Below are 23,952 nucleotides of genomic sequence, written 5' to 3' on the forward strand. Positions count from 1 at the left end.
GTACTACTAGATTACCAGTTTGTCATAAAAAGAAACAACTCAGGAACAGCCAGATGGAAGACAGGCACAGGGCAGGTATGTGGGAAGGGGCGCAGAGCTTTCCCTGCCTCCTCTGGAAAGGCCACTCTCCCAGCACCTACCTAGTCGGGGTTGGGTCCCCTGGAAACCAACCCCCACCCTTAGGTGCTTTCCAAAAGTCACCTCATTAACATAAATTCTGATGTGGTTGAAAGGTACTTGTTATAAATAACAAAAGATAACTTTGTCTCTCTGATCACTTAGGAAATTCCAGAGGTTTCAGGAGCTCTGTGCTAAAAACCAGGATGAAGACTAAATATATATTTCTTATTATGAATCACAATGCCACACGGTGGCTGGAGCTAGAGCAGCAATTTTGATCCATGAGGTGATCTGGGAATGGAAGTCACTAAGAGATATCCAACAAGAAAGAAAGAGTTCATTTTGAGGGCGTTCTGGAGCAGAGTTGCCATATGGACCCTTAGGCAGTGTAGCTTCCAGCCTCCCCCCCAAAAAAACTTTGATTACATTTAAGCCACTGTTGTTTTGCACCTCTGTTACTTTTTGCCTCCACTTAATTCTAACTAAAACAGCAACACTTCTAGGAACACCCCTTCAAAAGAGGACATGTCATTCGCATGCACATTTTTTGTTCTTTCCTTCTGCTTCCTGCCTGGAATGTGGACCCGAGAGCCAGAGCATTGGCAACTCTTTTAGTCAACTTTGAAGATGATAAATAGAAAGAGACGGGGTGCCTGATGACTGTGGGACTCCCTGGCCAGCTCTGCGCTTATTTTCTGCGGGAGAAATAAACACTCTCTTGCTCAAGCACTGGTGTTGCAGTTCTCTGGTACCAGCAGCTGAATACAATTTATAACTGATAAAATCTGTAATTCTGTAAAGAATCTGTGCACTCAACAAAGCAAAGCTTTTTATGACTTTATTTTATAACAGCTGTTAGTTCTCAACTACATTGGCTATAGATTTTTGACAGCGGAGACAGGTACATAGGTATCCGACGTGTAAAGCTTGTTTGGTGACTCCTCATCCTCAGTATGTTTTCTGGACAACCACACATGGAAGCAGTACAGGACATTCCTTATCCCTTTGCCCCAGACAGCTTTGCTGAGCCTGGTGTCAAAGCGCACATCTGAGATACCATCTCCTTCGAGGCAAATTTCTGGATCTTGAAGAGTGCCCAAGGGCCAGGTGTCTTGAAGCCCACTTTGCGGATGCACTTGGGAGTGTTGGCGGTGTATTCTCTGGTCTCTGGCTCCTTGATGACAGGCAGAATCACCCTTCTCAGCGCCCTTCTTTGCCTGAGCTGTGCTCCCGGCCCAGATTGGAAAGGAAGAAAGTAAATGGGAGAGGGAAAGCACCGTTGCCCCAAAACATTTTTAAGTTATTGAAAACTCTTTGTGATCCTTGCAAATGCCAGCATTATAGCTCACTGCATAGATGCTGCATGATTTAATCGTACAGGGCCCAATTTTCAGGTGTTCACAACTTTTTCTTTCATTTACTTGCCATTCTAATCTAATCCATTCTATACTTAGAAAAGTCTTCCACATTCAAGTATGATTACTATCTCTGTCATTTCCTACTGAGACTCACAGTTTTCATGTTTCTAGTTTCCTCCCACCAGCCTAATTCATGAAGAAAGTTAAACTGGGTCTGAGTAAACTCAGTGGCCTTGGAGACACCCTCTCCACCTGCTAAGGGATAAGAACTTGGGAACCTAGGAAAAGCAACTCTATTCTACTCCAACAGCCCTCAAAGCATCTTTCCATGGTCCGCCACCTGTGTGCAATTTCGAACCCTCCTCTCTGCCATTCTTGATTCCAGACTTTTGCTTGATGACTAAATTTTGTTTATTTGTCACATTTCTTCTGAATGACACTTCAGTTGCACTGTCTGCCTGGATTTTCATTTTCCTTTAGACTTTGATCTCTGTCTGCTACATTTCCTATAGCCTGGGTGCCAGTCCCCGCCCACTCCTGTGTCCAACCTGGGTCATTCCAGGTATAACATCAAGTAGTCTCCCCGAGAATTCCTGTTGTATGTTTTACCTACTTGGATGAATTTTGCTTGAGTGTCTTAGGTACTTGAATTTTCCAGACTCTCAGGCTTTTAACTCCAGGCATGACCTTTTTGGGAGAGTTTTTTTTACTGTTTTCCTTGTGGCTGGAGATGGATATTCCACTTGTTCTGGTTGATCAAAACTACTTTCCAGAGGCTTTGCCTTTTTTCCAGATGAAGTTTCTGGAATATTTGGACTATGTATCCTATTTGACCATCATTTATACTCTGTACTTTGAAGACTTCTTCCCATTGCCTCAAAATATGACCCTACTTTCATTTTGGACTTTGGATACCTGGCCTTCACTAGACTGAATTTGCAATATCCAAATTTATTTCTGATTATTTGACCCTTTATCCTGGAAACTGAAAACCTGTCCTAGTTTACCACCCATCTTGCTAGCTTTTTCACTAATTCCCCTCCTTCCTTTAGGATTAGCTTTCCTTACTCTCAGTTTTCCATCTTTACAGGGGAGAGGTATACTGGTAGAGCCCAGTCCCCCAGGTCACTCTGGTTTGCTAGGAGTCAACCACGACAACCAAAGCTGCTCGCGCATCTAGTAGGGAGAGACTCACCGGGTTAGTGCGGTGAATTGTGGTAGCCCCATCAAACTTGATCTCACGAAGTGTCCACAGTCGTATCAGAGATCTATCCTGGGTGAATCCTGACAATACCAGTGCTAGCGTTCAGCCAGCAGAAGCTTACATTATTCAAGTTCTGCTACAGTTAGCTCTCTTCTTCTCCCTAACTATTCCACGATCCTGACAAACAAGCAGTTTGTAGATGATTACTCCAAACTGAGGAACAATGGCAACTGAGCATGTGCTCGGGTTTATTGCTCTAAGGACTGTCAATAACCAGATTCCAGAGACACTTACTTTGTGCCGTATTCAGGTCATGGAGCTAGTTTTTTTTATATCAAACTTTTCTCTTTGTTTTCATTGAAGTATATTTGATTTGCAATGTTGTATTAGTTTCAGGTGTACAGCAAAGTGATTCAGATATATATATATAGTTTTTCAGATTCTTTCCATTACAGGTTATTACAAGGTATTGAATATAGTTCCCTGTGCTATACATTAGGACTTATTGTTTATTTTACATATAGTAGTTTGTATCTGCTAATCCAAAATCCTAATTTATCTCTCTCCCCCTTTTCCCTTTGGCAACCACAAGTTTGTTTTCTATGCCTGTGAGTCTGTTTCTGTTTTGTAACTAAGTTCATTTGTGTTGTTTTTTTTTTAGATTCCACATACAAGTGATACATGTCTTTCTCTGACTGACTTACTTCACTTAGTATGATAATCTCTAGGTCCATCCATGATGCTACAAGTGGCATTGTTTCATTCTTTTTATAGCTGAGTAGTTTTTCATTATATATATTATATATATATATATATATACACATCACATCTTTATCCAATCATATGTTGATGGACCTTTAGGTTGCTTCTATGTCCTGCTATTGTAAATGGTGCTGTTATGAACATTGGGGTGCATGTATCTTTTTGAATTAAGAGTTTTCTCGAGTTATATGCTTAGGAGTGGGATTGCTGGGTCATATGATAACTCTATTTTTAGTTTTTTAAGGAATCTCCATACTCCTTTCCATAATGGCTGCACCAAACTATATTCCCACCAACAGTGTAGGAGGGTTCCCTTTTCTCCACAACCTCTCCAACATTTATTGCTTGTGGACTTTTTAATGATGCCCATTCTGACCTGTGTGAGGTGATACCTCACTGTAGTTTTGATTTGCATTTCTCTGATAATTAGTGATATTGAGCATCTTTTCATGGGTCTATTGGCTGTCTGTATGTCTTCTTTGGAGAAATGTCTATTTAGGTCTTTTGCCCATTTTTGCATTAAGTTGTTTGTTCTTTTGTTATTGAGTTGTATGAGATGTTTGTATATTCTGGAGATTAAGCCCTTGTCAGTCGTTTGCAAAAATTTTCTTCCAGTCCATAGGTTTCCTTTGCAGTGCAAATGTTTAGAAGTTTGATCAGGTCCCATTTGTATATCAAACTTTTCTTATGACTTTTTGTATTGGACATTTAACAAATACGTCATTGTTTTCCATTAATATAGTCTCCAGGATAAGAACCTATAAAGGTTATTGTTAATAGGGACTAATTAGGTTTATTTATTTATTTTTAAAGGTGGTACTGGGGATTGAACTCAGGATCTTGCGTATGCTAAGCATGCACTCTACCTCTTGAGCTGTATCCTCCCCTTAAGGTTATTGTTAATGGAAAATTTATTATTTTGCCCTTTTGGTAGATTAGCATGGTTGTGCAGATACTTATCTGTGCATTCTCCGGATCTCAATGCAGTTACACTCATACTGTTCCTTCACCACTTTCATTATGTCTCATGAAAGCCTTAACGCCTTATGTCTCGTAAAGTGCTTAAAACGTTTGCAAACACAAAGAAGAATAGCGTGTGAGAATTATGTGACTGATGCCAGGTGGTAAACTGTAATGAGATGAATGTGCTGTATCCATCTTTCTAACTAATGCCTGATTACAGGGCGGCTGCGTCTCCTCTCCTCCGAATATGCTAGAACCTTCGCAAAGGTGTTCATTAAAGTCTGAATTATGCAACTAGGGGTTTAAGTGATTTCACACATTAACAAGGACTGGTCTTGTCTTCTGCCTTTTGTGTTTTCAGTGTGTGATTTGATTTTAGTTTTTGTCAGGCAACGAGAACCTGGGAGATTTAAGGGCAGTCACTTCAACAGGCCGTCTGTTTACTCCAGGCAGTGCTGGGTGACAGCGCTAAGCTGATCATGCAGATAAACAGCTCTGGAAGAGGGTCTGCAGTTAGTCATCCAACAAGGCAAGGCAGTTTGGTCATCCTTTCAGGCCATAATTACATTCTATTCCAGTAACCAGTGGTAATTAATTGTACTTTGCACCCAATGTAAAAATAGTCACATACAGAGGAAAGTGCAGTGTCTGGTAAAGGCCACGGGCATTCTTGGAATTCAGGCTAGTTTCTTTGAATGGTGTAAAGGAAGTGAAAGCCTCACTTTATCCCAGAATAGTATCAAGTTGTAACAGGCAGCTGACCTGTAATCGTGCCCGCCCCCAACTCCCAAATGAGCCTTTAAGTTGGGTAACTTTTGATAACAAAAGCAAGCTTTACAAAATAAAGCATTCACATGGCTTACATCCTCTCAAAAAATAAATAAATAAATAAATAAGTAAGTGAGTTGTACAGACCTACACAAAGCTTCACCTGGAAAAGCACTTTGGAAGAAAGGCAAATAAATGTGCAGACCACTGAAGATCCATTGAGTGTGGAAAGCTAGATTAAAAAGCTAGAGGGAACAATTTAATTTGATCCTTTATTTCTTGATGGAGAAACTGAATTCAAGGAAGGTAGTAGGACCTGCATAAAGTTAGTTAATGGCAGAGCTTGGATCCAACCTGCAGCTTCTGAGAGTGAATCAAGCGCTCTTTCTACAATATAATACAGCCTCAGAGCAGGGAATGAGGAATAACTGATTTTTCTGTAGTCTAGAACGCTAGAATCTAGAGCCTAGGGGAATTCAAAAGCAGTTAACATTCTGTTTTCCTTAGGGCTAGACTTTTAATTTCTTTCTTAATTCAGACATTTTCATGCAGCTAATGGAAATAAGACTGCAGAGTCTTTTTGGGTTTTTTTTTCTGTTGTTTTGTTTAAAGCTTTCTAAACTTTAGCCACTGAAGTACTAATAGCATGATTTTTGACATATCTGCGTATCAACTCTACTATGTCCTTTTAAAAAAAGGTATTTCAATTTTATTTTAAGAGGATATGTATCCTTGCCATAAATGGAGAACGAGAAAAATAGAATCATTTGCCATAAGTAGAAGGCAACCTTAGAAATGAATATAAAGCAATGTCACTAAATTCTCTAAAGATCCTCAGTCTAAGGCCTGCCCTTCTTTGTTAAAAAGGAAGATTAATACAAATTTACATCAATCTGAGACTTAACTTTTGTTATAATCAGAAATACTGAAAGAAAATTGAGAAGGGAATAAAGTTCTTATTGTGGTTCACTTAGATAACACTTCAAATAACCTCTTTAACCACTAATTCAGTTTGGAGAACGCTACTACAGTGAATGCATTTACTACCATCAATACTTAAAATTAAAGTCCTTTAGGATCTTGTTGTTCCCTGCAAGAGCTACACATAAGAAGCAGTCTTGCTTTGTGGAGGCCCTGGATATATGCAAACACATGGTAGCTAAGCTATATGCAAGGTTTCACCTCTGACTTGATCTGTTTGGATTCACATCCTGGCTTTACTACCAACTATCTGTGTGACCTTCACCAAGTTGTTGTTCTCTAAGCTTCAGTTTCTTCATCTTTAAAATCACAGTAAGAGTGCTTGTTGGGGTGGTTATAAAGATTTAGAGGTCTGATGCATATAAACACAGAGTGAGCGCTTAATAAACATTAACTTAGTTATTTTTTGTTATATTGTACACCGCACTGCTACACTCTGGGCTCTGTAAGGAAATGTATATAAGCCTTTCATGGCAGGAAGAGTAAACTATCATTATGTAGAACAAAAACGTTTTTAGGTAGCTGTGCAGGACAGATCAGGTTAACTTCCTCCTCTTCGTGGGAGACTTCTGCTACCTAAGAGCCACTTTCCACTTTTCCTTCCCCCAGGCAAATTTCTCTGAAAGGGTACACCAAGAACCCACAGTTAAATGTTTGCCCAGCAATTTGCCACCCACCCCTACTGGTCTGTTCTACCTCTTCTGAGCCAACTTTTCATCTTGGCAGCCTTTCAACTTGCTGATGGGGCCACCCAGGGTCAGGGGCATGTGTGGGCTTCTTAAGGTTGTTTCCCAGGGCATGATGACTACTGGAGCTGGAGTTGGTGAGGGAGGCAGGTCAAGTCAAGATCTGGTCACAGATTCTGAAACGTTTGAGCACAAGGTAGGGAACTGAGCAGAGAAGTGATGGAGGGTGTAGGCCAGGCATGACAAGAGAGGAGAATGCATGATGAATTGAAGGGACCAAAAAAAATAAAAAACCCAGCAGGATAAATTTTAAAAAGGCAGAAAAAGTTCTGTTGGTAACACTCCCGAGTAAGGTACAAGAAACCTAATAAGCATTTTTTCCAACTAAATAATATTGCAGAAAAGATTGTGATTTAAGGAAGATAGCATAAAAATGGATGACACTAAAGTGACACAATTAGAAGAAAAAAGAGGAAGGTGTTTGTTTAAGAAGCAAGGCTTTTATAGAAGTTTCCCACAGCTAACTTTATGTCAGCACCTGTCTGTTCTGTGTAAATATGTGTTGTATACATGCTATATTCTTATCAGTAGCTTTGAAGGCCTGCTTTTATTTTTGTTGACGTATCTCTGTGTGAAAAACAACAAGAACTTAAAGATTTGATTTCCTTCCCTAAGTCACATTCCTTGACTCTAGCCAAGCCTCACAAAGAGTAACAGACTATAAATTCCAGTCTTTTCCAAGCCAGACTGACTCTGAGGTGGGGTGGCTGTTTGGTTTCCATTAGAAACATTAAGAGAAATAAATTATTTTGGACTCATGGAAAAATGTGTGTTACAGAGAGAAAACGTCCAAATTTGGAAACTAGTGATCTAACAGTTAAAATAATAAAAAATCGATTGCCTTCTTCCATTACTTAGAAAAGCACAATTGAAAATGGACACACTGAAAAGACTGTGGTGACAATCCTTCACGTGTCCATCTCTCAAGATTACAATTAATGTGTGATAAAACACAGTGTTAATTTTTTTTTTTTAAAAAGGTTTGCCTCCCAGCTAGGTGATAATAAACATCAACCAGCGTCAAAGTGGACTCATCAAAGATGGCAGTTCTCAACACTGGCTGCACACTGAGGAGCTTTAAAAAACTGACACCTGGCCCCCACGCCCTGCAATTTGGATTCAACTTGGATGGGATGCAGTTTGGGCATCCAGCTTTTTCAGAGCTCCCCAGGTGACTCTAATATGCAACGAAGTTTGAGAAACACTGAAAACCTTGCCACTGAAAAGTGGGTCCAGGGCCCGGTAGCATTGCTATCATCTGGGAGTGTGTTAGAAATGCAGAGTGTCAGGCCCCACCTCAGGCTGCTGAAGTAGAATCTGAATTTTGCCAAGATTCCCACATGGCTTATATACACATTAAAGTCTGAGAATCACTGCTGGGAGGAATTCTGGTCTTTGATGATTTTTTCTTTCTCTGATGTTGGATAGTATTGACATGATTAATAAAAGATGAAAGAACAATTGCTCAACTTTTCTTCTCAAAAACTCAGGAAACAGACTTTCATCTCTGACATTCTGCAGATAATAAAAGGTGAATGGTATGAAGTGAGATCCATGTATGTAGGGTTGCCAGATAAAATAGAGGATGCTTGGTTAAATGTGAATTTCAGATAAGTGATGGGGGTCTTTTGGTTTCTTTTTTTCCTTTCTTTTTTTTTCTTTTTGTGAAAGTGTGTCACAAATATTGCATGGAATATACATATACTAAAAAAACTATTCACTGTTTATCTGAAATCCAAATTTAACTGGGCATCCTGTATTTTTATTTGCTAAATCTGGTAACCCTACATATATTCCCAGGAGTGTCTCTTTGCTCTCTAGGCTCTCAGTAATAAAGAGGAAATGATACCATAAATGGCCAAGTGGCTGTCTAGACTGATTCACTGTAATGTTCTCATCCCACCCAGACGGCCAGGACTGTTACTTCCTTAAGCCGGGCTGATGATTCACCCAACTGGGAGAGTAATGGGAAATTTACTTGCTGATTCAGGAAGACATAAACCTCGGCAAACTTTTCCTTCAGACTAAACCAAAAGAAAAAAAAAATGTCCAGAGCAAATGTTCAGTGCAGTACAATATATAAAACACTTTAACTTGAGGCAGCAGGCAAATTCAAGGGCTTATAATAGCATGTTTTCCATTAGTTGATTAAAAGATTTGCACGGTTTGTTCCACCATTACACTCAGAGACTGGTAATTTTCTTGAGAATTACTGCTATTTGAGCCCCTCATAGGCCACTTTCCAAGAATACATTTTAGATCCGTTTTCTCAATACTGCATGTTGTTTGCTAATAAAGTAGCATATTCTTGAGCAGAGATGTGGATGTCGATTGGATGACCACCCTCCCTCTGTCCCTGACTCACAACAGGCTTTGCAACCATAGGCAAATCTGGTATCTGTCCTTCCTCCTGGAATGATTGTTTATTTTTATACTCTGTACCTAACTTCTCAGGTTGTCTTCAATCCTTCTTCATTCTGTCCTACAATTTTGCCATTTTTATTTTTATTTTATTTTTATTATTTTTAATGAAGGTACTGGGGATTGAACCCAGGACCTCATGCATGCTAAGCATGCGCTCTACCACTGAGCTATATTCCTCCCCCAACCATCTTAAAATAAGACCACTTGTTATCAAAATCGCTAAGCTTTGGTAGAAGAGGAATCTAAATTTACATTAGCCAAGTCTGACCTTTTTTTTCATTTGGAAAATTTTTCACCAGAGAAATCTGAATAAAATAGTCACAAAAATATGTAGTCTTGTTACATTAATTATATTTTTAAAAATTCCAGATTTGATTTTGAGTAGGTTGAAAACGGAAATGTAGATATCAGTGCTTTTTTTTTTTTTTTGACAATCCTAGTTCTAGGACCTGAAAGCAAACCAACTTGTTTCTAGCAAATGCAGGCAGAAACTTCCATTCAAAAGCAAAACCCACAAATGCCATATTCTAGAAGTTTCCTAACCACTTAATCTCTGCAGACATGATGATGAAGGCTAAAAGTATTAAGTACCTCGTATATACTTAGCAATACACTAGGTGTGTTGGGGAATACAGGCACAAATGCTTCGAAACTCACTCTATCAAGAAACGGAGTCTATTTCCCATACTTTGAACCTGGCTTGGTCTTGTAACTTGCTTTGACCAATGAAATGTGGCAGACAGAAATGATGTTCCGGTACAGCCTTGGCCTCACGAGAGTTTGCAGCTTCCACCTTTGTGTCCTTGGGACACTGCCTTGAGAAGCCCCCCTGGTTTCAGGGGCCAAGTGGTAGATGAGAAGCCACAAAAAGGAGAATCGAGGCAGCCCCTCCCCCAACAGTGAGCACCCACCCACAAATGCCTGAGTAAGGCCATTTTGGACCTTCTAGTCTAGCAGTGCCTCCACCAGAATGATGCTGCATGGGTGAGCCCAGAAGAGACTGACTGCCTGCTTGTCTACCCAGGCAGAATCATAAGAAATAATAAATCATCATTTTGAGCCACCATGTTTGGGAGTGGGGAAGAGGATAGTTACTTAGCAACAGGTAATGAAAACTCCCCAAAGGAAGTTGTTAAAAAAGCAGATCTCAGGTCCCCATTCCAGAAATTCTGATTTAACAGGCCTGGCCTGGGATCCTGATCACACTTTCCACACAAGGACTCCAGGTGGAGGTGATCCTCAGACCACCCTTGGAGAAAACATGCTAGTGAGATGCCTTCAGCACAGAGCAGAGCTGAGGCAGGCAGCCACATCATTGTGCAGCACACCTGCAAATGCTGCTCCTGCATTTGTGCAGTACACGCTCCCAGCACCACAGGCAATGTCCGGGTACAGACAGAAGCCTTTTTTTTAATATTTGAGTAAAAAGAGCAAATATATATCTAGTTAAGCCATATATATATATAAAATATATATATTTTATGCCTCCCCATTTGCCTAATATGGATTGATTGAGGAGGGGGTTGAATTGGGGAAGCAGTAATAGCAGAGGCCTCCTTGGGAAACAAAAATCTAGTGGAAGCGTTTGAATGAAATTGATATGGGCTAAAGTCTTGAAGTAAGAGTAAGGTATTTTTAAAAAGCAGCTGAGGCAGAAGGAGAGAGTGCAGATTTCTTTGAGCTTCGTGAAGACAGGAGACAGACTAGGGAAGGCAGGTAGATGCTCAGGGAGGTTTATCTGAGGAGGAACAAGACCAAGTGCAGGTGAATATTCTGAAGCTGCTCTAGAAGCACGAAGGTGAATCTGCTGGAGAGAAGCAGCCGAGCCTTTTACTTCGGTGTGCACCCACGATAGGTGCGTCATGGAACTTGGCTGGTTTGCCCGTTTAAAGGCCTGGCTTTCTGTTGTGCTGGATGGTAATACTCGGAACGTCTGGTTCTGCTCTTAACTGTCTTATATATGTGAATTCTGCTAATGTGTCATTGGATGAGAGTGTTCCACTGCCAGGAGACATTTGAAAACCAAGGAGTTAAAGCATGAAGGCAGTGTTATTTAATTGAAGAGAAAGATCATCAGACCAGTGATATTTTAGTTCCAGAGATCACTGCTTCTCAGTGGCAGATGAAGTCAGACTTGGTCTTCTTGTGCGTCTCTTTTGCTCTCAGGAGGTTATAGGAACCCATGAAGCCGTCAATAGCTGCCTTCTCCCCACATCCTTTGGTGAGTTCTACCTGCATTTTCTTTGCCACAGTGAAAGTGAAATAACTTGTGAAAACCCTAATTTTTAGTCTTGTAACAAAACTTCTACTCAGAAATCTCCCTTTCAGGAGCTGTTTGTAAAACATATGTTGCTGAAATAGAGTACAAAAAAAAAAAATAGCTACATACAGATAGCTGGTATAAAAGATCCTTCCTGGCTTTTATGGGTTTGAAGACTCTCTGACACTCACCAAATTATGATTTTTTTTCCCTTTCTCTTGGAAAAAAGGTGGAATTAACTGTCACTTTAGGAAATCACACACATATATGTGTGTGTTTGCCCAGAATATAAATTATACATATTGTAATAAGGGAAAACAATGTTTGCATAATTATAGTAAGAATCTTATTGTCTATAAATCGTGATAACTTGCAACTCAACACATCTGTATTTGTCAGGATTGGCTAGGATATATTTCAGTAACAAATTAACCCACAAATCTCAGTGACTTAAACCAGCAAAAGCTTGTATTTCACTCTATTGTGTATACGACACATTTAGGAAAAATATATGATACAAATATCATGTTTTTTATTTCTATCTATGTACCAAGACAGCATGAGTAGAAAATAACACCAATTAAGCTTTATAGCCAATAAAATTCCTATAAAATAGTAAGTTTTTTTTGTCAAGGCTAAAATAAATTATCGCTAAATATAAATTATCTCTAAATATCTCTAAATATAGCAACTGAAGTGTGGTAAGACCAAGAAACAATTTTCAAACCATCACAGCCACAAAGCTAAGATTAACTGAGGAAATGGCTTATTAAATTGACATAGTTTCCTCAATAATTAAATTGACATAGTTTTCTCAATATCTAAAGACAAATGTATCATTTATCACACAAAGAAAAAGTTTTAAGCCAGCATTGCCTTTTGGCCACCACAAAAATACCATGCCAATGATCAAATAATTTTTACACATAGTTTGAAACTAACAAAACCAGATTTGTATAACAGTAAGATGGACTGGGGGGATTATTTAGATGTTGTGTAATTGAGATAACTGATTAGTTTTGGAATTAAAAATTGGGGGTACATGTGTGGATACTTCCCCCCTATAGAAGTACTGAGATTTAGATGGGACAAACTCCTTGAGGACAAGCTGTGTTACTTATCAATCCACTGTGGGCATATGTTGTATTTGTAGGTGTGGTTGCATCCCTTTCTTTGTAGAACTACCCTCTCTCTGTCTTGAATGGTTAAGAACATCCTATCTACTATAGTGCTGTGCATATCCTGGCCACAGGAGTGATCACCTGACCCAGGCATGGCCAATTCCAATATTTCATGCCTGTAAACACATTCCGTCACGGACGGAAGGATCGTTTCAGGGGTGAGCAGTTGTTCTAAACGGAACCAATAAGAATCATTGCCTGGAGCTGATATACTGATTTGAGAAGAAGGCAGCTTTTCCAGCTAGGATGGGATTGCTGCACTTTGACACATAGCCTGAGATGGTAGGTGACCTTCTTGCCTTGTCAGCTGGGGAGTCTGGAGCAGTAGGGGAAGATAAGATTGAAAAAAAAAAAAAAAAAAAAAAAAGAAGCCAGAGCTGGAAAAGGAAAAGGGCAAAAAGTGGGAGGGTGGGGTGTGGGGGGAAGACTGTATTCCCTGGAAACTGTGTTGCATTTGAAGCGAGAACCAATCCTGAACTTCCTGTTTCTGCGAGCCAGTCCATTTTCTTTTTGCTTTGGTTCATGTGAGTTGGGTTATTGTCACTTGCAGTTGAAAGGGTCCTGACAAACACTTCATTTTTGAAAGCCTTGTAGGATCTGCCACAATGCCATGATATCTTGCACATAATACTGAGTCAGTAAAGGTTTTAACTTAGTGATAGCATAGATAAATCCATCTTCCGGCATCACTGAAATGTGTTGTAGGTGCCATCACCTAATTTTGTGAAAACAATTATTGTTATCTACTTGATTCTTTAACTCAATTCCAATAAAAAATTATCTTTTTTCCTTTAAAGTTCCATTTCCTCTGTGTAACATTAGATCCTCACAGTATGACTGAATTCTTAATTAATGTATCTGTGGGTAACAGCATAAATGTGGTCTCACGCTCTCTCTCCCTATGTATCTATATATCTGTATGTCAAGCTATTTTCACTTTTTAAATTCATACAGCTTTCATTTTTGTATGATTTCTTCCTGAAATGTCTGTCATGCCATTTTCTAGTGCTCATGAAAATTTCCCACTGAAGACAATATTGAGAGTGCTTGTGAGATTCTCAGACATGTTTACAAAATCTTATTTAATCTATATTGTTAATGGCTATAATTTAACGGGAAGATAAATATTCTTCAAGATTTTTCCTTCTAGTCCCCCATAACACCTTTTATTAATTTCATGACCATGACCAAGTCTTCTCTGAAACTACTTTATAGTAATATATAGTTATAAAGCATATGTAGTTATATGAAAAAGAGAAAAATTTACTTCAAAATCTGGAAGCAGAATCCTTTTATAGGGTAAGAAGATTTTTTTATACTTAGTATTTTATTTGAAATTTTGAGTCTGGCAATATAAGTCCCAAACATGATCTGAAAAATGGGACAAAATAGAGAAGCCTGAATTGCTCAGAATTAAAAAATGAGAGAGATTTAGACATGGTGTTGGCCCAGAGTGAAGAAATGGGGGTTTGGAACAAGAAGAAGAGAAAGAAGAGGGCCTGGTGGAGGTGGGTGCAAACACCACGATGGGAGGTTGGGAATCTGAGAAGAGGACACAGGCAGGGAGAAGTTCCCACAGTAGCAATGCTGAGGGTTTTAAAGAACAGGACTATTAAATATTCACCTGCAAAACAGTTCCTTTCACCCTTGCCCTCCAACTTTCCACAGAATTCTGCTACAAGTAACTAGTTTGCATTTAGGCTGCTTTGTGGAATCATTGTAAAAGGGACCATGTTCCATGTGTGGTTGACATAGTATCTGCAGGGCTGAGTGAACAGATCAGATGCAGAAGGGAGGTACAAGTGGGACTGAGACCTCCATATGGGCTGAAGCTCCTTTGAGAATCCTGGGAAACATTGAGAAGGATGCTGGCAATAGCGGGAATTACTTACAGTCCACCAGATACACATCTCTCACATGCAAGTAAAATATCACTTTACTTTAAAATCAGCTTGACTCTAATTCAGAAACCTTGTTGCTCCTGCATGACCCCATCAATTCCTGTGGCTTTGCTCCATCCACAGCCTGCTCCCTAGCCATCGTATTTGAAGATGAGAGAAGTGTCCCAGAAAGGAAGGGCTATTGAAGGCAGTAAGAGGAAAATCAAGAAGATTAGAAATGTTAATGCCAGAGCAGATTCTGTTTTGTTTTGTTTTTTCATGACATTTGGCACATTGTAGTTCTGTGATGACTAAAGTAATTTAATTACTTTAGCCTTAGTTAATTGCAGATATTAGAAACAGAAAATTTGGTGCAGGATGGAGAAGAAAAATGGAGAAGAAATAAAATTTAACCACTCGTTTTTCCTGCTATGGTGCTATAAAGTTGGAAGGGACTTTAGAATTCATCAAATTCAATTATTTCACCTCTGTGGATACCATCTATTAACTATCCTGTCCAGTTTGGGAGCCACTAGCTACATGTGGCTATTTAAATGAAATAAAATTTGAAATTTAACTTCTCAGTCATACTAGCCACATTTCAAGTGTGCAGTAGTCACAAGTGGCTAATGTAAGTATTTGGACAGTATAGACACAGAATATTTCCATCCCTGCAGAAGGTTCTGTTGTGTCCCTATCAAACGATCAACCAGCCTTAGCTTAAATTCTTTTTAATGAATGTCATTCACTATTGTGTTTTGGGTCCAATGTAATTGTTAGGTTGTCCTTGAAGTTTTCTTCCATATATTTATCCTAGATATTTTGCATGTATGAAAATATTTATTCTTTGTAGGGAGCATTTTATTACAATAACTGTTCAAAATTTTTTGTTAATGATAAAGATATTTTGAAGTGAAATAGAATAACTAACCTGAAATAGTTAGAATAAAAAAGTTAACTCAGTTTTTCAGACTCTCATTTATGCCTAAAGAGTAGCATTATCTCCATAATAGTAATTTATTTTTTCAAAACTCAAAAGAAAAAGAAACTAATTATAGAAATGCCTTTATGCCTTACAAAACTGCTGGACATGTACCAAACCTTTTATTTAATTCTTTTATATTTCTATGAGTTAAATCTAATGCAATTATGTGATTAAAAGCTCTATATCTGACTCCTTTTCTGAATGTAATAATTTCCTATTAAATCCTAACATTTAACATTTCATGAAAATCCCCTGGCACATTTCCACAAGGACTGAAAGGTGGAAATCTTTAATTAGTCTTCAAGTTTTTGGAGGAAGTAAGAGTGGAGAGTTTAGAAAACCCCTCAAATGACTCATTTAAATGAATAAAAAAGGTGAAGGCATCAGCCCATCTGAAAGAGTACTGCTCACAAGAACTTAATTCATGCTTGTTTCATTAATACCAACAATTGAACGAGCTTCCATAGGGCATATAAAACTCTATTAGGCACTAAGAAGTAAACTGAATCTACTTTCTGTAAATAATAATAACCTTGTATCATCCAGAAAACTGTCAGTGCTTCTGTTTTAGCTACTTAGAAAAGTAGGAAGAGTGATCAATATATCTAGGACAATTTCTATCAAAGTAGGGTAAGAATACAAATGTTTGGTACTCAAAATTTAAATTTGCTCTTTGAGGAATTAAGGTTAGGATTAGGTTAGTCAAGGTATGACTGAAAATCCTTGTAATATCTACTTAAACAAAGATAGAGGCATATTTTTTCTCTCTCATAATAGGTTTACTTTCCAAGACAGGAAGATGGAATGATGGGTCCATGGTTATCAGAAACCCAGACTTTCTACTCTGTAATTCTTAAATCATCATCTTCATTACCAAGTATAACTCCTCATATTTGCAGTTAGACTGCTGCAGCTCCAACCATCACATCCATATCCCAGGCATCAGCTGTAAATAAATTGCAGAGGAAAAAGGACTCCTGATAGTTAAGCTAGCCCCTGTCTATGAGGTTTCCTAGTAGCTCCACCTGACAACTTCTACTGACATCTTCTGGTCATCTATAATGGAGCTGGGAAATGCAGGATTTTTTTTGTTTGTTTGTTTTTGTCTTTTCCAGCTAGACACATGATTGCTACCACACAATAGAGGAGTATTACCAAAGGGATAATGAATATTGGGGAGGTAGCTAGCAGTCTCTGTCAGAGCAGGTGGATCATCCCTTCCCTGTGTTATACTTTCATTGTTGCATTGGTCACATTGTATCTCCTTATTTATATAGGAGACAGAATTGTGTTGCAGTAAAGAGCATAGGCTGTAATTAGAGTGATCCTATGCCCCAGTTCGTCCTAGATAGTTCCGGTGCATAGCTGTTGTACCAATATAATTACTGTCACCATCGTTATTACTCTGTAAAGTCTTCCAGTTGGACAACAAATTAGATGGTTACTTTAGCCATAAGTGACTGGCTGAAACCGCTAACACATCCTAGCTCTGTGACCTTCACAAATTACAGAAACTCATTGAATTAGTTATCTGCTGCTGAATAACAAATTATCCCCAAAATGTACTGGCTCAAAGCAACAAAAATTTATTATCTCACAGTTTCTGTGGGTTAGTAATTAAAGTGCAGCTTAGATGGATAGTTTCTGGCTCAGAGTCTCTTTTGAGGTTAGATGTTATCAGGGGCTGCTAGCATCTGAAGGTCTGACTGGGGAGAAGGAGCCACTTTGAAGATGACTCACTTACATGGCCTCAGGTTCTCACCATGTGGGCTTCTCCCTAGGGCAGCTTGTAAGTTCCCACCACCAGGCATCTGGCTTTCCATCTGGGAGAGCCTTTTATGAAAGCCTTTTATGGAAGCCTTTTATGACCTACTCAACAAAGTTGCATGGTCACTTATTTTGAAAGCAATTCAAAAGATCCAGCCCACACTCAAGAGGTGGGGAAATGGACTCCACTTCTCAAAGAGAACCTAGTTTAACATTGCCACACTTAGTGTTTTCTTCTGTAAAATGGGACAAAATTACCCATGTGCAGTAATTGTATTATTCTGAAGATGTGTAATCCATATAAAGCATTTTAATGGAGCACTTGGCAAATACTGAAATATGTCCCTTAATAAATGTTAGCTAATTTTATTTACTTAAGTATTTGCCTAATTAAACTGTAGGTTTCTGGCAGGGTTCATGTTTGATTTGCTTTGGTAATTCAAGCTCCAGTTGCATTGTAGGGTATATAGGCGGCACTTAATAATAAATGTTTGATGAGTAAATTAATGGTTAACATATTCCTTAATAAAGTTAGTTAAGTGAAGTGTTTCTGTAAGTGGAAAGAAAATGGAATAGTCATGTGAATAAATTTGTTTTATTTGTGCTAAAATCAGATTTTCATAGCTCTTTATATAATAGAGCATGGAAAAGTGCATACTAATATAGTGTGTACTAAGTTATGTCACTTTAACAATATTTACTAACATATAATGCTATTATAGGATCACCTCGGTTTTTTTTTTACTGACGTAGTCAGTTACAATGCATCAATTTCTGGTGTACAGCATAATGTTTCAATCATACATATATATACATATGTTACCTTCTTATGTTTTTGATATTAAAATATCTCCTGCAAAATTGTGTTTTGGAGACATATGTCTAGCTATGTCTTTTTGGGACATGAGATAACTTACTTAATATGAAAATATTTTAACAATCATTTAGATGACATATCACTAAACAATAGTAAGATGAAAGCATGTATCTAAGGAAAAGAATTTCAGGACCTATATACATACATATGTATTATATGAATGCTGTGTTTTATCATTAATGACACATTTTCAAGGAAAAAATAAATATATGAGTAATTTTGTAGACTTTACTTTTTAAAGATCTTCTGATTATCAGTATTTGCATTTATCATAAATCTGAGGGAAAAAAAGGATTAGAGGTTTTGGTTTATAATCTCTGGTATCAGTAGGGCTACATTTATACTAAATGATTAGTAGGCAGAAAGCATTAGCAATAATCTATCAAGTGCCAAAAACATTTTAAATTATACCACATGATTTCTTTTATGGCTCATGACATTTTAAAAAAATTGATTTAAAAAAATTCTATGTTTTTAATGTATTATTTAAAAAATATGTTTTCTAATTCTGAACATACTGCAAACACTTTGCTTTCTATATCTAAGCTTCTAATTCGCCTTTCCAGCAATAGAAGAATCACTTAGACAATATTACCCTCTTTCAAACATGGATTTTTTTTTTTGTATTATATATGCTGTACTGATAAATGTGATCTATCTCTAGCATACATCAGAGTACACATCAACACTTTAAGGCTTTAAAACAAATTAAATCCCTTTAAGTAGTTATAATTAAGAAGATTCTTTAATATTTAATTAGTTTAAGTGGAATAATACACATGATTTTCCTTTTATATTTTTATAACATGTTGATCACTTGAAGGGAAATTCTGAAACCTGCCAGGCATGTCCTTGAAATAAAGAATGCCTATTGTGAAAGTAAAGTGGTTTTTCACAATGAGATGCAGAGAATTCCAGGAGTGCACAGGACGTTTCTTGCTATTCATGATTAATTTTTATTTCCTTCATAAACCCCAAACCCTAATCCCAAATTGCAACAAGGAATAAAAAACAGCTACAAAAGCTTAGAAACACTATTCTAGATAAAGTTAGTAGTATAATCCTATTTCTTTGCTAATTATAAAAAAATTCTTGAGCTTTTTCTACTTATCGAAAAGTACATATCCATTTATTCACTTATGCAAGAATATTTATTATGTTATTCCATTCATGTGTTCAGTCTAAGATCACAATTCCTTTTTTTATTCATACATTCATTCATCCTTCAACAAATACTTCTTGGTTTCTTGCTATTCAATAAGAACTGTGCTGAGCATTGTGCATTTAATGATGGATAAGATTAACATGGTCATTGCAATTTTATTTGTTAACTATACCTCAATAAAGCTGGGGGCGAAAGACCAACATGTCTCTTCTCCCATGGAATTGTGGATGAAAAATGTTGCCTGCCATGTCAGTAAACAAAGGATGTTGCAGCCGTCAGCCACTACAGCCACCCTCCGCTGTGAGCCCTGAGGAAACTCAGGATGGAAAAGAACAGGATACTAGATAGCTAAGGTGCACATCAAAGGAATGGTTTCAATGAGCCCAGACTCTTGTATCTTCTCATACTTAGGAAAGTACTAAATTCATAAACTGGAGATGTCTGGTTTTCTTTCATTAATCTTTTGATATTTCACTACCTGATTGTTGTTGCAAAAACTCCTATATATCCTGGCTCTTCCCTTACCTCTTTGGGGCAGTCCCTCCGAACATTCTGTCTCCTGGTCTTGAAGTCCTCAGCAAGTCTGCCAAAAAGAACATAATTCTCAACTTTCAGGTTGTGCATTTTTTTCAGTCGACAGAATTTACAGACAAAATTAATCAACAAAGTTCTTTGTGATTTTTTTTTTTGATGTATTAATTCAGCACTGCATTCAATGTTATGGAAGATGATATAAATTAAGAAAACAGCTAGTTTTAAGAAACTGATAATTTCACTCGGAAAAAATCGAAGATGCTTGAAAACATCAAGAATTAATATTAAATAGACTTCTATTCAAATACTGTTAACACCACCAGAAAGTTAACACCAGAATAATTAAATGCTAAGCTATGAATTGATTAGACTTGAAAATACAAGCCGTTTTAAAGAAAAAGGAGACTATGCTCCCATGGAAAGCTCCCTGGAGAAGATGAGTCTTGAGCTGAACACTGAAGTTTGGGTGGAGTTGGGATGGGAGAGCAGATGAAAGAATGATATTCCAGGTTGAGGAAAAAAGAACCTTAGGAACAGAGGCCCAGAGGAAGTGAGGAGTGTGGCATATTTATAAGACTGGAGGAGACTGGCACAGGTCTTACTTTACCGAAGCTTCCTGCCCAAGGTGCTCCGCTCCTTTCAGGCACAGAACGAGAGCCTGTTCTTCTGTTAACAGGTATGAAAATTACTTTGTGTTGTGATTTCAGTTTTGGTGCTTTGAATCTCAGTTTTCGTGCTTTGAATCTCAGTTTTCTAGGGTATCTTCCATCACGTGTTATTCAAACCCTAGAAGATTGTTTGAAAAGGACTCTGAAGGCAATAGAAAAAAAAAAAAAGATGCTCAGTAAATACACATCTCCAGGAGGAAATATGGCTGGATAGTTAAAATGTAAGTTTGAGTCTAATAGAAACAATATGTTTTATGTATAGTTTCTTAATCCACTCACTAACTTTCTCTTCATACTTGAGGTTATGTGGTGATGTCACTATTAATTTTTAATCTTGGCATTCATACATGGACATTCTTAGGATTTTTGTGCAAAAGTAATCAATATGGTCTTTTCAATTTGACCTTTAAGTCCCATGGTATTAAAGAGAAAAGATGAAAATTTTAAAACCAGATTATATAAGTGAGATGAGTACACTAAATGCATGTTGGAGAGAAAAGAAATATTCAGATGGTGAAATGTCATCTGTCAATCAAGCTAGAGATAAAAGACAGTACATATTTTATTTGGCTTACCAACACATTTAGTCCTGAGGGGAAAAATCAAAAGAAGCTTCCTGGAAAGTAAATATTCCTATTAAGCAAAAGTCCATTTAAGTTAAATCCATTAAAAAAAAAAGTTGAGGAAAAAGAGTTGCATTTTTGTTTTTGAAACTTCAAAAGTTTAGTTATCTCTGCTTAGTTCTTTGAACAAGGGAACGAAGATATTTCCACATTTTCCCCAACATTTATCTGAAACTTCTTACGTTTGCAACTAACTTTTCCTGGTATATGGAGAAAGTGTTCTAAATGCCACAAATGATTGATTTCTTACTGTTATGAAAATATAAATATATTACCTGTAGATAAAGATGCGAAACATTTCCCCTCCTTGATAAAAAAGAATGAATAATGCCATTTGCAGCAACACGATAACATTTCACCATCTGAATACTTCTTTTGGTCCCCATTCACTCACATTTCAGTGGGCCCATGAGTGTTGTCAGTGCCTCGCCTTCTTCCTTTTCCTGGTTTTCTCGTTTCTTCCCTCCACTCCTCGAGTCTGTTGGAGCTCTGTCCTGGATCAGAAATTGAGGAGTGAGAGGGCTTACTGGGCCCAGCCAGAGTTTAGAAGAGGGCACTCTTCTGCCCTCCCTATCTGGATGGATTTCCAAGGGAATTAATTGGTTCTCAGGTTTTTAAGGTCTTTTAAAGCACAAATGACCCTTTGGGTATATGTGTACATACCCATGGCCTCTTCCTGTGCCAGAGAACATGATGAGGAGAAAGGTACATTTGTATTTATGTTTCAGTATTTGTGTAGAATTGTATGTCCCATACAGTAATTTCCTTTAGGCAAGTGCTGGACCATAGCTTGTAAAAACATGCCTAATGTTTTGCTGCATGTATTTTCATCACATTTGAAAGTCAAAATATATAATGGAATTAAGTACTATATATTCAGATTAGACATTTCAATTTATATACACATCCCTTCACAGGATTAAAAGCTATTAGATTAGTGTGCATTGTAATTGAGTTTTAATAGTTATGTTGGAATAGTTATGTTCAAAACTACTGTTCTAGTAAGTTTTTAGGATCCACACAATGCATTTATACTCAGTCCTGTTCACCAAGTTCTTTCGCATGTGATAAACAATATGGGGAAACCACTTCCTCTGCGCAAAGTTTACTCATCATTTCATCTCCATTCATTCATCCAGTCACCATTTTATTGATTGCTTACTATATGCCTGGCCAGATGCTAGTACATGCGAATATAAAGGAAAAGGTCAAGGTTCCTTTCTCAGTCCTGCTGTCAGGGGCCTGGGCGGGGTGGAACACACCACAGCAAGCAAGCCCCAAGGGGCCTCAAGGTGCATATTCCTTCTTCTAACTCTAAAAGAATATTTTTACTCAAGTGTCGTAAAGCCACGAGTTAGTTATTCGAAATCACAGGACTTCAGGCAACAAACTAGGAATAAGGTTTTGACTAGTCTGACGTTATTTAAAACGATTACCGCCAATTCTTTGCCCATCCTTCCGTGGACCGCTGAAGTTCAGTTTGAATACAACTCGCCTGGAAGAGGCTGTGCTAGGAATCTGGGAGTTTATAATTAAGTCCAGTGTTTGTGTGTGGGTTAGAGCGGGGAGGAAAACAACCGTTAATTACAGAGTTTCGTTTGTGAGAGCCTGCCAGGCTTTTAAGTAGCAGAAACACAAGAAACGGATAAAGCTTTCCTTATTTTTAAATAAAAGTCGCACAGGAGTTCCCGGCGCAATCCGGCTGCTCTTGGCGCTCGGGTGGACGCGGGCGGGTTGGGATGCTTGACCACTTCCAACCGCCCCCCTCACCCCCTCCAGACCATCCTCCCGGTGCTGGGCCCGAGGCCCTGGTCCAGGAGCACTGCCGCTGGAGCTCTGAAGGTCTGGGGCCCCGGCACAGGAGTCCGGTTCTCGAGAGACGAGGCGACAGCGCGCACGGAAGTGCGCTCGGCTCGCCCCAGTCGGAGGCCGACTCCCCTCCTCCACTTCCTCCTGTGAGATGGCACAGCCTCCCGGGCGGCTCCTCCTCCAGCTCTGTCTCCGCCCACTGGCCGCGGCAGCACTCGGGCCGGGGGTGCGGCGCCCATCCCGGCAGTCCCGAGCCCGAGGCGCGACTCAGCGGGAGGGAGGCGAAGGGCCGCCCGTGCTGCTGTCCCCGCCCCGCGCGCCCTGCGCCCCACTTCCCAGGCGGCCGCTCGGAAGCTCAGCCCTCCTGCCTCTCCCAGGGCTGTCCGGTACTCGCCGGGAAGCGAGCAGCCGGCAAGTTTCGTCGCAGGCAGGCGGCGGGCCGCGGGCACCGTGCGCTCCGGGAAGGGTGGCCGAGGCTCCGGGCTCAGTGCCCCGCGCGCACTTCGGCGATGGCTTCTCCGCCGCGGCGGCGGCTGAGCTTTCGCCCCGGCCGCCTACTGTTCCTTCTCGCTGAATTCCTGCTGCCTCTTTGCGGCGCCTTCAACCTAGACGTGGACAGTCCTGCTGAGTACTCCGGCCCTGAGGGAAGTTACTTCGGCTTCGCGGTTGATTTCTTCGTGCCCACCGCGTCTTCGTAAGTGGCCGCAGTTGGAAGGGGAGTCGGCCCCCTCCCCCATCGCGCTCACCCACCCGTGATTCTCCACAGAGAGAGATCTCTGCAAGAGATCCCCGCGTGTATCTGTCCGTTCCCCCTTACTCCCCCTCCCCCCACGGGGCGATTTAGGTTGTGGGTGGATGAAACATTTGGGGGAAATGA

The 23,952-nt window shown here is 39.2% G+C and overlaps 1 protein-coding gene and 1 long non-coding RNA gene across 8 annotated transcripts in view; one reads left to right on the plus strand and one right to left on the minus strand.

Annotated features, from left to right (window-relative positions):
• Positions 1–945: 945 nt before the first annotated feature.
• Positions 946–23,291, minus strand: LOC105072993 (uncharacterized). 5 transcript variants are annotated; one of them, XR_012507082.1, is made up of 6 exons: positions 22,703–23,290; positions 21,661–21,760; positions 20,583–20,785; positions 19,967–20,024; positions 2,674–2,859; positions 946–1,342 (listed from the first exon to the last, which is right to left on the minus strand). It is a non-coding gene; the product is annotated as an uncharacterized LOC105072993 (long non-coding RNA). The 5 variants fall into 5 exon arrangements; XR_012507081.1 differs by having other exon boundaries at positions 21,661–23,291; XR_006726735.2 differs by having other exon boundaries at positions 2,674–2,777; positions 21,661–23,290.
• ITGAV (integrin subunit alpha V) overlaps positions 23,286–23,952 on the plus strand; it is a 77,784-nt gene continuing 77,117 nt past the window's right edge. Inside the window, exon 1 of one of the 3 annotated variants that reach the window (XM_045520424.2) lies at positions 23,286–23,769. In XM_045520424.2, the coding sequence (XP_045376380.2) occupies positions 23,585–23,769 (185 nt within the window). In that variant the 5' untranslated portion in view covers positions 23,286–23,584. The remainder of the gene's footprint in view (positions 23,770–23,952) is intronic. The other 2 variants (XM_010960014.3, XM_074364007.1) reach the window with 2 other exon arrangements.

Source organism: Camelus bactrianus, chromosome 5, assembly GCF_048773025.1.
Source record: "Camelus bactrianus isolate YW-2024 breed Bactrian camel chromosome 5, ASM4877302v1, whole genome shotgun sequence".
Lineage (NCBI taxonomy): Eukaryota > Metazoa > Chordata > Mammalia > Artiodactyla > Camelidae > Camelus > Camelus bactrianus.